The 17,690-nt window shown below is 37.6% G+C and overlaps 1 protein-coding gene across 3 annotated transcripts in view; it reads left to right on the plus strand.

The window, feature by feature from the left end:
* The window catches only part of MED6 (mediator complex subunit 6), a 42,410-nt gene that overhangs the window by 15,460 nt on the left and 9,260 nt on the right, over positions 1-17,690 (plus strand). Inside the window, exons 7-8 of one of the 3 annotated variants that reach the window (XM_059182939.1) lie at positions 4,274-4,301; positions 4,886-5,297. The exons of 1 other annotated variant lie outside the window; for it this stretch is intronic. In XM_059182939.1, the coding sequence (XP_059038922.1) occupies positions 4,274-4,301; positions 4,886-5,016 (159 nt within the window). In that variant the 3' untranslated portion in view covers positions 5,017-5,297. Of the gene's footprint in view, positions 1-4,273; positions 4,302-4,885; positions 5,298-10,278; positions 11,781-17,690 lie in introns of those variants that run through there. One more of the 3 variants, XM_059182941.1, reaches the window with a different exon arrangement.

Raw genomic sequence — 17,690 nt, forward strand, 5'->3', positions numbered from 1 at the left:
GTCTTAATGATTACAATGTTGTAATACAGCTTAAAGTTTGGAATTGCGATGCCTCCAGCTTTGGTTTTCTTTTTCAACATTCCTTTGGCTATGCGGGGTCTTTTCTGGTTCCATACAAAATTTAGGATATGTGTTCCAGCTCTGAAAAATGTTTATGGTATTTTGATAGGGATTGCCCTAAATACACGTGTAGATTACGCTGGGTAACATAAACCTTCTAACAATGTATGTTCTTCCAATCTATAAGCATGGAATGTTTTTCCATTTCTTTGTATCTTCCTTATTTTCTTTCATATGTGTGCTGTAATTTTTAGAGTACAGAACCTTTACATCTTTGGTTAGGTTTATTCCTAGGTATCTTACGGTTTTTGGTGCGATCGTAAATGGGATCAACTTGTTAATTTCTCCTTCTTCTTTCTTGTTGTTAGTGTATAGAAATGCAGCTGACTTGTGTGCATTGATTTCATATCCTGTGACTTTGCTGAATCCCTGTATGAGTTCTAGCAATTTTGGTTGGGTTTGGGGGGGCAGTTGGGTTTTCTACGTAGAGTATCATGTTGTCTACAAAGAATGAGAGTTTGATGACTTTTTTGCTGATTTGGATCAGGCTTAGATTTAGACTTGGTTTTGATTGATAACCAAAATTGAGAATATAGGAAAAGAAACAGATTGTGGTTTAAATACTAGTTGTTAAGGTTCTATTTTAATTGACCATCTCCAGAATATTCAGTAGCTTACTGCTCTGTTTAGGTTCTGAGGTATCCCAGCTGAATGACCTTTTTTTCTGGCTAGGGGTCCTGTCTTAAATTCCACATACTTTCCTATTCTGATGAGCTAGACAATGTAGAAAACTTCAGACTCTTGAATCTTAAAAAACACTTTGCTTCGTAGAAAAATATAGAAATTTAAAATAGCATATGAAAGTAAGTAGAATAATTAAAACCAAAACCCCTGTATGTATCTGTTACCTGGCTTCAGCGGTCATCAAACATGGCCAGTCTTGTTTATTTTGAATTTATTTGAATTTGAGTTTGAGTTTGAATTTGAATTTGAGTTTATTTGAATTTATTTTGAATTATTTTGAAGCTGGTTGCAGACTCCGTATCATTTCAGCTCTTTTTTTACGTTTTTCTTTTTTATTATTTATTTTTAAAGATTTATTTTAGAGAGAGGGAGTGCATGCACATGTGAGTAGGGGGAGGGGCACAGGGAAAGGGAGACAATCTCAAGCAGACTATCCACTGAGTGCAAAGGTTGATGGAGGCTGATGCAGGGCTTGATCTCCTGACACATGAGATCACTACCTGAGTTGAAACCAACAGTCGGATGCTCAACCCACTGAGCCATCCAGGTGGCCCCATTTTTCTTTGAAAGGTTTAGCCATAGTCCTACTTCTCTTGTCATTTTTCTAGTATCCTACATTTCTTTTAACCATCCAAGGCCAAAGTCAACTCCAAAAGAGAGAGTATGTCCACTTCTATGTAATAGAACTAGAAGAAAGATGGCTTTCTCTAGAATTGTTAATCCTGCTCCTCCTTCTACGCAAAATGTTTCTTCTGAGATCTAGAGAGGAAAGTAGATTTTTGGTTTACCTGAAGTTTCCTGTGAACTCCCTGTTTACCAATTGTGTCTCCCAGAACTGTTTGTAGCTCAGGACTTACTCTTACTTACCCGTTGTATTTGACAGTTGAGCTTCTGGGTTGCCTTATGAGGAGTGCTCAGGAGAATATTAGGAAAGCCCTGACTGCTTCCATGGAGTTCCTTTTTCCGTGTTTTAATTCTTATTATTACTGAAGGTTACACTGACACTAATGTAATGGGAGTTCAGGGCCCTTTATGATGAATGTATTTTCAGTGCTGTTTTCAGAAGTTGTTGAACACCATAGTATTCAGCTAGGTTTATCTCAAGGTTACTGATTAAATTTTGTCAAAATCTGCCCCCATTCTATTTTCCTATCTGAAACCGTATGCTACTAGTTTGTCTGACAGTATTCACTAGAAAAGATGAGAGTGTGTGTTGGGTATGTGATGACATTATTCAGATGTCCACATACAGTCCAGTGTCCAGTATAGTTCAAATAGTTCAGTGCTAGCAGTAGAAGAAAATTCCCCTCTCAATTTCTTACTTTTCAGTGTTATGCCATGTATTTCCTCTCCTGTTATAAAGTAAGAAAAATTCTTTGTTCCCTCAGATCACTCTAGACATATTTAAATCCTGATATATTTGTAAGATGTGTGATAATATGGGTATGTTGGAGGTCCTTTGAGCACCCTCGTGTCTGGAGATTTGCTCAAAGGGCTCACTGGATTTATTAGAGTGACCTAGTAAGGATATACAGCCAGATTTAAGGAAAAAGACAAGTAGAGTCTGGGGGAGCCTGTGTGCAGGCTTCCTTATATCCTGTCTTTCCCATTAGGGATTAGACAAAGTACATTCTTCTCTCAACGGTGAAATTGAGGCAACATGTATGTGGTATTTTTGCCCAAGGAAGTCCATTAGAGAAGTGGTGCTGGTGTTTTTTTTTAATACAGGAGAGGGAGTTCATCATGTAGGTACTCTATCTAACTGACACCAAAATTCACATTCCTGGAAGGGAAGTAAATGTTCAGCATAAACAACATTGCACAGTGAGGCACCACTATCAGGGAATGATGGGAACCTTCCAAAATTTCTTAGTCATCAGCAAGGGCTAGCCTTGCAAGCTGCCTTTTCTAAGGATAGCAGCCTCAGGCTTTCAGTGTTAATCTTTTCTGCACAATGGATAATAATATGGAACTCAGTTTTGGTCTTATTAAGTGTGGCTTCCAGAACTTGCAGTTGGAATGAGCTATCAGGCAGTGTCAGCATGAATCTGGAAAACATGATATCAGGAAATGATAGTCTTTAGTCATAGAATAGATGAGAAAGCTTAGGAAGGGCATGTAATTTCAGAAAGAAATTCAGAAAATGCTTGGAAACATTAACTTAAAAGTTCTTTCCAGATGATGGGGAAGTCTGTAAAGTTACATGTATGTGTGTATTTAACGCATGTGTATAGGAAAAGGAATAGTAAGTTTGAAGGAGGTAGCTAGGAGGGAACTTGGGGTTTAGACATCCTTTTTTTGAAAATGTAGAATACAGAATCATTAACTGCAAGTGAAGGGTAGGTTGTGAGCCTTGAGGAGGGAAGGGGAAACTGTTTTAAAGAATTTAAGTTAGGTGATAGGAAAAGGGAGATGATGGACACCCAGTGGCTCAGTCGTTAAGTGTCTGCCTTTGGTTCAGGTCATGATTCCAGGGTCTTAGGATCGAGCCCTGCATCCGTCTCCCTGCTCTGCAGGAAGCCTGCTTCTCCCTCTCCCACTCCCCCTGCTTGTGTTCCTTCTCTTGCTCTGTCTCTCTCTGTCAAATAAATAAATAAAACCTTAAAAAAAAAAAAGGTGGGGAAGATGACAGTGTAATCAAATGAAAGAGCTGTTGCACAGAATGGAGGATCTGACCTTGTTTGGTCAGACTCATAATGACATTGTTCCTGACTCACGATGCCCCTGTCATTATTTTACCATAGTTTGATTTTAAAAAAAAAAAAAAATTTTTTTTTTAAAGATTTTATTTATTTGAGAGAGAGAGAGCATGAGCTGGTGGGAGGGGCAGAGGGAGAGGGGGAAGTAGACTCCCTGCTGAGCAGGTGGCATGACCTGAGCCAGAGGCGGACACTTAACCAGCCAGAGGCAGACACTTAACTACCCGAGCCCCCCAGGGACCCCGTAGTTTGATTTTTAATAGACGCTCATCAGAAGCCTTATGTTCATAGAATAATACCTTCTTCCTCTTCGCTTCCCATACCTGCCATCTTTGTAAGTTGGAGTGTTCATCTGTATTTTATTCTCTGCTTTCTTCAAGCTTGTATACCCTAAACAAGTATGCCTCCGGAGTCTTGAAAGACTCCATTATTCTCTGCCGTTGGATTCTGCTTAGCTACTTTTTGTGAAGTATTACAGCCTGGGTGCGGAGGCAGAGGGCCATGTAGATAGATGTTCAGGGGAGGATCGTTTATGTTTGATTCTTTCATCCTAGTTTTAGTTTTGTGACTTCTGGAACAAGGGGATGAGAAGTAGAAAATGATACATTTACTTTTTATGGTACATGAATGGTAGTTCCTCTTTATGGAATCATTTTTAATATAATGTGAATGAAAGTATAATTTTAATAAGAATTATGAAGTCAAGAAGAAGAGAACTTTGCTAACCTGCCCTGTTTTCTCCTCTCTATCCCCCTTTCTTAAAATTATAGCAAAAGTCTGGAGAAAAGCCTGTCCCAGGTATGGTTCCTGATATTCTTATTAAACTTGAAGTAAAACCGGTCTGTTCAACTCAGTGACAATTGTAGCACATGAAATGAGCTAATGTTCTTTTGTCCTTCTAGACTCTCATGGTAATTTGTTACTCCTAATTTGTGAGACCAGAAGGTGCTTGTGTGGTAGTGATATGAGTACTTAAAAGATTAATTGGAGTAGGAAGAGGACGTATTGAGGGGGGTGGAGGAGCCAAGGCGATCTGAGTTTTAGTTCAGATCTCAGTGTAAAAAAAAAGTTGTTCTGTTTCATCATTGAAAACAGATATTGAAGCATTTGTTCAACCTGGGAGAGACTCTGTATCTGGTTTGTGCATATCGTCTTATTTAAAGGACAAGTGTTTTTGTGTATGATCACAAATTTGCCTGGGTTATCAGGGTTTTAGGTTTGTAAATGGGTTTTTATATATCTGCCTGATGAAACAGCCAAATTTAGAACTGAGATCGGCAGTTCTAAATGGAGTTGAGTCTAAACTATTCATTTTACTGTTGCCTAAATTGATCTCATCCCTCCGCCTTCCTCTCCAAAAAATACCTGCTTTTGATGTCTAGTGGATCAGACAAAGAAAGAGGCAGAACCTGTACCAGAAACTGTAAAATCTGAAGAGAAGGAGGCCACAAAGAACGTCCAACAGATAGTGAGCACCAAAGGACCTCCTGAAAAACGAATGAGACTTCAGTGAGCAATGGAGAAGAGAGAAGCTTGCAAGGCTCCTCTTGCCCGTTATTTATACCTCATTGCTGTGACAGGCTCTTGAACTTTGAAATTCTTTGTCACAGCCCTTCCATTTGTATGAATGTGCTTGTTCTTTAAAAAAGGATGTAAGGACCCTCATGCTTTTGATATGAATATTTTTAATGTATGTTTTATAACATTTTCCCTATTCGGCTTGAACAGCCTCCTTACTCAAATGTATACTGCTATATACATCCACAAACAAAATAAAGATATTTATATAAAGCACTTACTCATGACTTTTTCCCTTTATTTTGTCACTGAAATGTTTCCGGATGCACTTTGTAAACATAAAGAATTAATGTGAAAGCAGTGACTGAGCTCATTTTCTTTTATTGTGTATTTCTCAGTATTAAAATAATAAAGTGATAATTTGAAAGATAAAGGGGAAAACCTCCTACAAATACTGTCACAGTGCTATGAAGTTTTTTTGTGCGTATTTTTAAAACTGCAGCTTGTAATTATTTCTCTTCGTGCAGTTTTACTTTTATCTTATTACTGTGTCTTTTGTAAGTACTTCTCCACGTTTGCTTAGTTTTTATAGACTATTTATTTTAGTGACTGAATAATTCCCATGGGTGATTCTGTTTTCTTTAAACTCTTCCTGTATTCTGCTTAAAGCTGTAGTGATTACATTTGTGTATAATGACTTTTCTTTAGGATAGAGTCCCACCAGTAGAATCACTGGAGTCTATACTCTTTCTCTTTTTTGTATAACTTTAAGTTCATATTGTCACACTGTTTTTCTCAAAAGGTTTGGAACCAGTTTTTCAAACAGTAAAGTACGAAAGTACTTCTCCAGAATCTGGCTACCACTGAATATTGTCATTTTTGTTTTTAGTGCCAATTAAGTAGCAAAACATGTGTTTTAAGTGGTTGAATAATTCTCATCTTTGATTTTGCTTTTATGAAATGTCTGATTTTTGTATAGTAAGATTTTTAGCTTTTTATTTTGACAAAATCGCAAGCTTGTAGAAAATATGCAGGAATCGTATAAAAAATTCCTATATATACCTTTTGCCCAAATTCCTCCTGTATTAACATTTTCCATACTTGTTTTATTCTTTAATTTCTTGCTTCTAACTCTTCCTGTCAATTGCTTTTTCTCCCTTTATGTATGTGTATATATAATACACATACTTACACCTTTAATTTCAGATTATGTCCGTTGCATACCCTAAAACCAAGGACATTGACTTACATAGCGACAGTACAATTATCAAAAGTAAGCTGGCATGATACTACTATCTGATCTGTAGATCTTATTTAGATCTCTCCAGTGGTGCCAAGAAATTACAGCAAAATAGTAAATTCACAGCAAAAGAATATCTTGAATTACACATTGGATTTAGTTGCCCTGTGTGTTTAGTCGGCTTTGATCTGCAACAATTCTTCAGTCTTCCTTGTTTTTCATGACTTGATATTTAAAAGGTTTAGGCCGGTTACTTTGTTGACTGTCTTTCACTTTGGGTTTGTATGATACATTTTTATGGTTAAATACACCTCATGTATTTTTGTGAGTAATATGACAGAAAGGTGCTTATTGGAGACACATACTGTCAGTTTGCCCCATTTCTAGAGGTGATGTTAACTTTGATCGTTTGGTTAAAGTAGTGTTTGTTAGGTTACTATACTGTGAAGTTACTCTTTCTCCTTTTGTAATTTTATAGGTATCTTGTGGGGGAAATAGTGTAAGGCTCTTTAAATATCCTGTTATTCCTCAACCTTTTACCCAGTAGGTATTATCCATTGATCATTTTTCTCTGAATCATGGATTGGTTTGATGGTTGCCCAGTGTCCATTTTCTAATTCCATCAGTCCTTTATATTTATTGGTTTTGTTGTTGTAAAGAATAGCTTTCCTTTCTTCCCTGCTTATTTATATCATTGTGCACCCATGGACTCCTGGATTCTTAATGTATTCAACAAGTTATATTTCCTTACTATCATTATTTATATTGATGCTCAAATTTGTCTCAGATTGGGCCAATGGGGGTCCCTTCAAAACTGATTCTTGTGTCCTTTTGAAATGACCCCCTGTCATTGATTGAGCATTTTCTTTACATGTTAACACAGTAATGTATTTCAGGCTTATCCCAACCCTGGAGTCAGCCATTTCGCTAAGGATCCCTGGTACCTTTTGGTGGAAAATAGACTTGGAAAACCCAAGATGTGTTTGCTCTATGTGCTCATTTGCTACTGGGCTTCTAGACCTTGTCAGTTGACCATTAAGAAAGGGGTGAATGAATATGCAGTGCACCCACACATTGGTATCTGTCTGTTGTGTGTATAAAAAGCCATCAGTTCACATTGATACCATCACATAAGTTGCAGTCCATGACTCTTGTTCACTGTTCTCTTGCATATTTGGGTTTTTTTGGGTTTTTTGGTTTGTTGGTTTTTTAAATTTATTTTTTATTTATTTTCGGCATAGCAATTCATTATTTTTGCACCACACCCAGTGCTCCATGCAATCCGTGCCCTCTATAATACCCACCACCTGGTACCCCAAACTCCCACCCAACCACCAATTCAAACCCCTCAGATTGTTTTTTAGAATCCATAGTCTCATGGTTCACCTCCCCTTCCAATGTCCCCCAACTCCCTTCTAACTCCCCATGTCCTCCATGCTATTTGTTATGCTCTGCAAATAAGTGAAACCATATGATAATTGACTCTCTCTGCTTGACTGATTTCACTCAGCATAATCTCTTCCAGTCCCATCCGTGTTGATACAAAAGTTGGGTATTCATCCTTTCTGGTGGAGGCATAATACTCCATAGTGTATATGGACCACATCTTCTTTATCCATTCGTCTCTTGAAGGGCATCTTGGTTCTTTCCACAGTTTGGCGACCGTGGCCATTGCTGCTATAAACATTGGGGTGCAGATGGCCCTTCTTTTCACGACATCTGTATCTTTGGGGTAAATACCCAGGAGTGCAATGGCAGGGTCATAGGGAAGTTCTGTTTTTAATTTCTTGAGGAATCTCCACACTGTTCTCCAAAGTGGCTGCACCAACTTGCATTCCCACCAACAGTGGAAGAGGGTTCCCCTTTCTCCACATCCCCTTCAACACATGTTGCTTCCTGTCTTGTTAATTTTGGCCATTCTAACTGGTGTAAGGTGAGATCTCAATGTGGTTTTAATTCGAATCTCCCTGATGGCTAGGGATGATGAACATTTTTTCATGTGTCTGATAGCCATTTGTATGTCTTCATTGGGGAAGTATCTGTTCATGTCTTCTGCCCATTTTTTGACATGATTATCTGTTTTTCGTGTGTTGAGTTTGAGGAGTTCTTTATAGATCCCAGATATCAGCCCTTTGTTTGTATTGTCATTTGTGAATATCTTCTCCATTCTTTGGGTTGCCTCTTTGTTTTGTTGACTGTTTCCTTTGCTGTGCAGAAGATTTTTATCTTGATGAAGTCCCAAAAGTTCATCTTCGCTTTAGTTTCCTTTGCCTTTGGAGACATATCTTGAAAGAAGTTGCTGTGGCTGATATCGAAGATATTACTGCCTATGTTCTCCTCTAAGTGGGGGCATCACGCTACCTGATTTCAAGCATTACTACAAAGCTGTGATCACCAAGACAGCATGGTACTGGCATAAAAACAGACACATAGACCAGTGGAACAGAGTAGAGAGCCCAGATATGGACCCTCAACTCTATGGGCAAATAATCTTCGACAAAGCAGGAAAAAATATACAGTGGAAAAAAGACAGTCTCTTCAATAAATGGTGCCGGGAAAACTGGGCAGCTATCTGTAGAAGAATGAAACTTGACCATTCTCTTACACCGTACACAAAGATAAACTCAAAATGGATAAAAGACCTCAACCTGAGACAGGAATCCATCTCTTGCATATTTGTAACTCTTTTCCACCTTGATGAGAATTCTGGTTGCTGTTCTCCATAATGTTATTTATTTGCTTAATCCTAGAATAACAAAGTTTTAGAATTACTAGCTTATTACTACTGCAAAAAAGAAACTTACTGTAAGAGTTCAGTATTCGGTAGGGTTCTTTTTGTCTTTAGCCCAAGGATGATATATATAGTTCATATACTGTGTTTAAAAATTATTTGGATTAATATTTTTTCCTCTTCATTGTGGTTACATTATTTACTTATTAAATGGTTTATTAACATTTGGTTCTGTTTTTAATTCCAGTTTAGTTTTCCACTTCATCTTACTGATTCTGCTTTGTTGTTGTTGTGTTGTTTTGAGGTGTGTGAGATACTAATGTGCCTCTAAATTTCAGAGCTGTCCAAAAAAGATTCTCAGTACCACACCCTTTCCTCCTCACCCCTATTCATTTCTTCTGTCTTTTCCACCTCATTCCTACTCCCTCCCCCCGCAATAACCAGTTAGTTTCTAGTTTACCTCTACTAGATTGCTTTTCAACAAAGGAGCAGATATTTTCTCATTTCCCCTCTAACTCAAAGGGCAATGTATTTTATAAAATTTTGCACTTTGCTTATTTTCCACTTATTTAGGTGTGAACTTGAGACATAAAGATATTAACTCTTCGTCATATTGGCTTCAAGTATTTTTCCAATTTTTTTCAGCAAAGCTTTTCTTTCAACTACATTATAAAGTAAATATCACTCATAGAAAAGTACAGAAAAGAATGAGAGTACAACTCATTATACCTGTGCAAATTACCATGCAGGTAAAGAAGTTGAAAATATTGCCAATACCCCAGAATCTCCATTATGTCCTCTCCTAATCACAGCACTTGTCCTTTTGATGGTAGCTCACTGTTATCCTAGTTTCATGGTTAATCACTTGTTACCTTTAAATTTTTACTATGTAACCATGCATTACTACCTAAGTGTATAGTTTTTATTACCTATTTATTTTTTATATAAATGGATCCAGGGTTTTCATGTATGGCTTCTTTTGTTTAACATTATGTTTATGAGGTTTATCAGTTGTTTCATGTTTTTGTAGTTCTTTATTTTCATATCTGTGTAGCATTCCTTTATATGAATAGATTACAGCTTTTAAAATGTGTTTTAATGGTGGTGGACATATGGATTGTAGTTTTTGGCTATTATGAAAAACTTCTATGAATATTCTTGTACTTTTGTATATCGTAGGCTACATTGTATGTCCATCTCCCAGTACCTCAGGATGTGACCTTATTGGAAAATAGGGTCATTGCACATGTAATTACTCAAGATGAGGTCTTGTTAATTTTAATTAGGCTTGGCCCCTAATCCAGGATCACTGATGTCCTTATAAAAAAGAAAACCATGTGAAGAAATAACAGGAGAACACTATGTGAAGATGAAGGACAGGAGTGATCCACCTATAAGCCTGGGAATTCTAGAGATTACCAGCAAATCATCAGAAGCTAGGAAGAAGCAAGGAAAAATTCCCTTATAGATTTCAAGAGGATCATATCCCTGCCGACACTTTGATTTTGGACTTATAGCCTTTGGAACTTTTAGATAATAAATTTCTTTTGCTTTAAACCACTAGTTTGTGGTACTTTGTTTTGGGAGCCCTAGGAAATCAATAACAGTCTGCCTGTTACTCTTTTACTCAGATTGCTGGGTCACAAGTATGACTTTATACTACTTCATTGATGATGCTGATATGTCTGTTTAGAAGCTCCATGATTATAGTTTCACATTCAGGAATGTGGTCCATTTGTTGGGGATTGACTGATAGATCAATTTGGGGAGAACTGACATTCTAGCAATATCACGTCTAAAGAACCACAGACATGCTGTATTTCTTCATTTATTTAGGTTTTCTTTAATTTCTCTTAGAGTTTTGAGAATACAGGTCTGTATATGTTTTGTTAACTTTATTCTGAGGGACGCCTGGGTGGCTCCATTGGTTATGCATCTGCTTTCTGCTCAGGTCATGATCCCAGGGTCCTGGGATCAAGTCCCGGATGGGGCTCCTTGCTCAGTGAAGAGCCTGCTTCTGCCTCTGCCTGCTACTCCGTTTGTGTGCACACTCTTTCTGACAAAACCTTTTAAAAAAAGGTTTGTTTTTAAAATACTATGTTTTTTTAAAATACTATTATAAAGATGTTTAAAAGTTTTAATTTATATTTTGTCTTAGTATGTAGACTTATAGTTGTGTTTTTTGTATATTCGACCTTGTAGCCTGTTACTTTGCCAAATTCAGTTAGTTCTGATGGGGTATTTTGTGCACTGCTTAGGATTTTCTATATCCATGATGTCACCTGGGAATATAAAGAGTTTTATTTCTGTTAAATAACATGAAATTTATCATTTTAACCATTTTTAAGTATACAGTTGAGTGGCATTAAGTACATTCATATTATGCAAGCATCGCCATCCATCTCCGGAACTTTTTCATCATCCCAAACTGAAACTCCATACTCATTAAACAATAACCCCTCTTTTCCCCTTCCCCCAGACCCTGGTAACCAGTGTACTGTATATTACTATGAATTTGTCTACTCTAGGTATCTCATGTAAATGGGGAAAATACTTCTACAGTATTTAACTATTTGTGTCTGGTTTATTTTAGTTAACATAAGGTGTTCAGGGTTCATCAATGTTCGAGTAAGTGTCAGAATTTTCTTTTTAAAGTTAAGTAATACTCCATTGTATGTATGTATGTGTGTATTCACACACATTCTGTTTATTTGGTCAGTGGACATTTGTGTTTTCACATTTGACTGTTGTGAATAATGCTGCTATAAACACTTAATGTACAAATGTGTTTGAGTCCCTGCTTTCAGTTCTTTCGAATGTGCACCCAAAAATGATAATTGTGTGTTTTTGAGGAGCTGCCAAACTGTATTCCATGGCAGCTGTGTCATTTTACATTCCAGCCAACCATGTACAAGGGTTCCATTTTCTCCACATTCTCACCAACACTTGTGGGTTATTGTTACAGACTTTTTGTTTTTGTTGTTGTTGTTTGTTTTGAAATTAGCCATCCTAATTGATGTGAAGTGATTTCTCATTGTGGGTTTGGTCTGCATTTACTTCATACAGTTCTGACATCAATTCCAATGTGTGTATTTTTCCCAAACCACCATTCTCTAAGACCCCAGCTAGGTGTCCTGTAATTCAGCTCAATTCTGACCTACAATTCAACTCAATTCTGACACCATCTACCTGGAGACAATGTCAGATCCCACAGGTTAAGGGCACAGTCTACAAGACTACCTGCTCCAGATGCCAATTGCAAGTCCAGGTTGTCTCTTGGGCCTCTAACTGCTTGCCCATGACCTCCTCTTCCAGTTAGATTAATTTGCTAGAGTGGCACACAGAACTCAGAAACAATTTACTTCCTAGAATACCAGCTTGTTTATGAAAGGTGGTAATACAATTCAGGAACAGCCAGTTGGAAGAGATGTGGGAAGGGGTACAGAGCTTCTGTGACTTTCCTGGGTGTACTACTCTTCCCATATGGTCACATGTTCACCAACTCGGAAGCTCTTTGAACACTGTTCTTTTGGGCTTTTGCGAAGGCTTCATTACACAGAGATGCTTGGTTAAGTCATTGGCCATTAGTGATTGAATTTAATCTCCATCCCTTTTACTCATGGGGTAGGGGAGGGACTGAAAAATCCCAACATCCTAGTCACGTGGTTGGTTCTTCAGGTGACCAGCCCCTATCAGGTTATCTCAGGGCATTCCAGAAGTCACCTCATAATACAAAAGGTATCGTTATGACTCCTTACTTAGGAAATCCTAAGGTTTTTAGGAGCTCTGTGCCAGGAAGGTGATGAAAATCAAATGTATAGTTCTTATTAAGAGTCACAGTATCCCACCCATCTAATGATTGGGGATGTTGAGCTTCTTTTTATGTGCCCTTTGTGTATCTTTTTTAAAAAAATTGACGTATTTTATTAAAAATAATCTCAAAATGATATGGAAACGGTATTTTTCAGGAAACATCTCAAGTTATTTGCACATTTTTAAAAAAGATTTTATTTATTTATTTATTTGACAGATATACAACAAAAGAGGGAACACAAGCAGAAGGAGTGGGAGAGGGAGAAGGAGGCTTCCTGAGGAGCAGGGGGCCCGATGTGGGGCTTGATTCCAGGCCCCTGGGATCATGAACTGAGCTGAAGGCAGATGCTTAACAACTGAGCCACCCAGGCACCCCTATTAGCACATTTTTAATTGGCTTTTTTTGTTGTTGAGTTTTAAGAGTTCTTTATATATTCTGGGTGTTAATCCCTTGACAGATACATGATTTGTAAATATTTTCTATTCTGTGGGTGGTTTTTCACTCTGTTGATGGTACTCTTTAATGTCCAAAAGTTTTTAATTTTGATGAAGTCTAGGTTATTCTTTTGTTACCTATGACTTTGTGACCAGGTAACATTGAGTTTGCTCTTTGGTGAGTTACAGAAAAAGATTACAGATAAAGATGAGGTGAGTTACAGATAAAGATTACAGATAAAGATTACACTGAATAGAGCTGTCACACAAAGGAAACTTTATTTTCAACAAATAAGATCACAGGGAATAACTTACCATGGGAGTGAATGGGTTTTTTTAATTTAGGGTCAGGATGAACAGGAAGGTGAGCTTTGTTATTGCATGGAGAGGTGGACATAGGTTGTATAGACTGCTTTGAAGAAATGCCTATACATGTATCCTGTGTTAGTTAATAGAGCTTGTACTTGTCCTTGGGTGGAGAGTTTAATGGTACAGTGAGGTAGAGGTAACTGTCAGATACTTTATGGCCCACTTGCTCTGGTGTGGTCAATCTCAAACTGGTTAGGCCTGTGCAGCTTTTCCTGTTGCTTGCCTATAAAAGATAAGGTTAACTCCTGTGAAGAAGAAGGGGTGTCAGTAGGAGGTCTTGCTGGTGACAAGTTTTAACCTCTTTAACCCTGTGGGGCACAGTTCTAATTTTGGTGTCATTTCGAAGAAATCATTGCCAAATCCAGTGTCGTTAAGTATTTCCCACCTGCATTTTCTTCTACGTATTTAGATAGTTTAAGCTCTTAAGTTTAGGTCTTATATTTGAATTAATTTTTATATTTGATGTTAGATAAGGATCTACAACTTCATTCATTTGCATCTGGGAATACAGTTTTCCCAGCACCATTTGTTGAAAAGACTTGCATTTCTCATTGAATAGTCATGACACTCTTGTTGAAAATCACTTAACTACATATATGAAGGCTTATGTGAAGGTCTGGGCTCCCTGTTTCATTTATATGTTTATTTTTATGCCAGCCACACACTTGGGTTACTGTAGCTTTGTAGTAAGTTTTGAAGTTGTAACTGGACTAATGCGAGTTCGTTCCTTGGTGAGTTACAGATAGCTATTACACCAGGTAGCCTTGTCACATAAACTAATCTTTATTTGCAGCAAATGAGATCATGGGGAATAATTTCCAAAGCTGTGACTCCCTGAGCAGGGGGTGAGCAAGGTTTTTTTTCTTAAATTTAGGGTTTAGGATGAATATGCAGAAAGGGGAACTTTGTCATGGCTTGTAAAGGCAGGTGTAAGGTTGTGTGGGCTTACTAAAAAAATGTGCCTATACACACACCATAGGATAATGAAGCTTGCATTCCTTCTAGGGTGAAGACTTTTAACATGATGAAGCTGAGGTAACTGTGGAACACTTGGCTCATGTGTGCAGGTATTGACTCGATGGGTGTATCAGTTGACCCTGAGTCCAGGCTAATGCAGAGAAGGCTGGTGTATTTGTTGGTGAGGTGTGAAAAGAAACGGTAGCTAGCTAATTAAGGGGAAGCATTTCTCTGAAAAGCAAGCTTTTAAGTTTTCTACTAATTTTTACCTCATTAACCCTGTGGGACGCACTTTCAGAATCAGAAGTATGAGGCCTCAGAACTGTTCTTTCCTTTCAAGATTGTTTTGGCTAAAAGACTATAATAAGTGATGTGGAAGGACACTTAAAGTCTCTGTCCAACATTAAGATCTAACAATTTAAAATATCTATGCTCCTAGCATGGGAGCACCCAATTACATAAACCAATTAATAACAAAATCAAAGAAAACATCAACAATAATACAATAATAGTAGGGGACTTTAACACCCCCTTACTGAAATGGATACATCATCAAAGCAAAAGTTTTGATCAAATCAACAAACAAATAAAGGCTTTAAATGATACACTGGACCAGATGTATATCACAGATGTATTTAGAACATTCCACCCCAAAACAACAGAATACACATTCTTCTCTAGTGCACATGGAGCATTCTCCAGAATCGGTCACATCCTGGGTCACAAATCAGGTCTCAACTGGTATCAAAAGATTGGGATTATTTCCTGCATATTAAGACAACAATGCTCTGAAACTAGAACTCAATCACAAGAGGAAAGTTGGAAAGAACTTAAATACATGGAGGCTAAAGAATGTCCTACTAAAGAATGAATGGGTCAACCAGGAAATTAGAGAAGAATTTTAAAAAATTCATGGAAACAAAATGAAAGCACAACTATTCAAAATCTTTGGGACATAGCAAAGGTGGTCCTGAGAGGAAAGTATACAGCAATACAAGACTTTCTCAAGAAATAAGAAAGATCTCAAGTACACAACCTAACTCTACACCTAAAGGAGCTGGAAAAAGAACAACAAAGAAAGGCTAAACCCAGCAGGAGAAGAGAAATAATAAAGATCAGAGCAGAAATCAATGAAATAGAAACCAAAAGAACAGTAGAACAAATCAATGAAACTAGGAGCTGGTTCTTTGAAAGAATTAATAAGATTGATAAACCTCTGGCCAGACTTCCCAAAAAGAAAAGAGAAAGGACCCAAATAAATAAAATCATGAATGAAAGAGGAGAGATCATAACCAAAATACAAACAATTATAAGAACATATTATAAGCAACTATACACCAGCAAATTTTACAATCTGGAAGAAATAGATGCATTCCTAGAGACATACAAACTACCAAAACTGAACCAGGAAGAAACAGAAAACCTGAACAGACCCATAACCAATAAGGAAATTGAAGCAGTCATCAAAAATCTCCCAACAAGAATCCAGGATCAGATGACTTTAAATACCAAACATTTAAGAATTAATACCTATTCTTCTGAAACTTCCAAAAAATAGAAATGGAAGGAAAACTTCCAAACTAATTTTATGAGGCCAGCATTACCTTGATCCCCAAAACAGATAAAGACCCCATCAAAAAGAATTATAGACCAATATTGTTGATGAACACGGATGCAAAAATTCTCACCAAAATACTAGCCAATAGGATCCAACAGTACATTAAAAGGATTATTCACCATGACCAAGTGAGATTTATCCCTGGGCTGCAAGTTTGGCTCAGCATCTGCAAATCAATCAATGTGATACAATACATTAATAAAAGAACAAGAACCATATAATACTCTCAGTAGATGCTGAAAAACATTTGACAAAGTACAGCATCCTTTCTTTTTTTTAATTTATTTTTTATTTTCAGCATAACACTATTCATTATTTTTTGCACCACACCCAGTGCTCCATGCAATCTGTGCCCTCTATAATACCCACCACCTGGTACCCCCACCTCCCACCCTCCACCCCTTCAAAACCCTCAGATTGTTTTTCAGAGTCCATAGTCTTCACCTCCCCTTCCAATTTCTCCCAACTCCCTTCTCTATAACTCCCCATGTCCTCCATGCTATTTGTTATGCTCCACAAATAAGTGAAACCATATGATAATTGACTCTCTCTGCTTGACTTATTTCACTCAGCATAATCTCTTCCAGTCCCGTCCATGTTGCTACAAAAGTTGGGTATTTGGTCCTTTCTGATGGAGGCATAATACTCCATAGTGTATATGAACCACATCTTCCTTAACCATTCATCCATTGAAGGGCATCTTGGTTCTTTCCACAGTCTGGCGACCATGGCCATTGCTGCTATAAACATTGGGGTGCAGATGGCCCTTCTTTTCACGACATCTGTATCTTTGGGGTAAATACCCAGGAGTGCAATGGCAGGGTCATAGGGAAGTTCTATTTTTAATTTCTTGAGGAATCTTCACACTGTTTTCCAAAGAGGTTGCACCAACTTGCATTCCCACCAACAGTGGAAGAGGGTTCCCCTTTCTCCACATCCCCTCCAACACATGTTGTTTCCTGTCTTGCTAATTTTGGCCATTCTAACTGGTGTAAGGTGAGATCTCAATGTGGTTTTAATTTGAATCTCCCTGATGGCTCGTGATGATGAACATTTTTTCATGTGTCTGATAGCCATTTGTATGTCTTCATTGGAGAAGTGTCTGTTCATATCTTCTGCCCATTTTTTGATATGATATCAAAAAATTTGTGTGTGTTGAGTTTGAGGAGTTCATTATAGATCCTGGATATCAACTTTTTGTCTGTACTGTCATTTGCAAATATCTTCTCCCATTCTGTGGGTTGCCTCTTTGTTTTTTTGACTGTTTCCCTTGCTGTGCAGAAGATTTTGATTTTGATGAAGCATCCTTTCTTGATCAGAACTCTTCACAGCGTAGGCATAGAGGGTACATACCTCAATATCATCAAAGCCATCTGTGAAAAACCCACAGCGAATATCATTTTCAATGGGAAAAACAGCTTTTCCCCTAAGGTCAGGAACATGGTAGGGATGTCCACTATCACCACTGCCATTCAACATGGTACTAGAAGTCCTAGCTTCAGCAAT

The sequence above is a fragment of the Mustela lutreola genome, chromosome 7, assembly GCF_030435805.1.
Source record: "Mustela lutreola isolate mMusLut2 chromosome 7, mMusLut2.pri, whole genome shotgun sequence".
In the NCBI taxonomy this organism is placed as follows: domain Eukaryota; kingdom Metazoa; phylum Chordata; class Mammalia; order Carnivora; family Mustelidae; genus Mustela; species Mustela lutreola.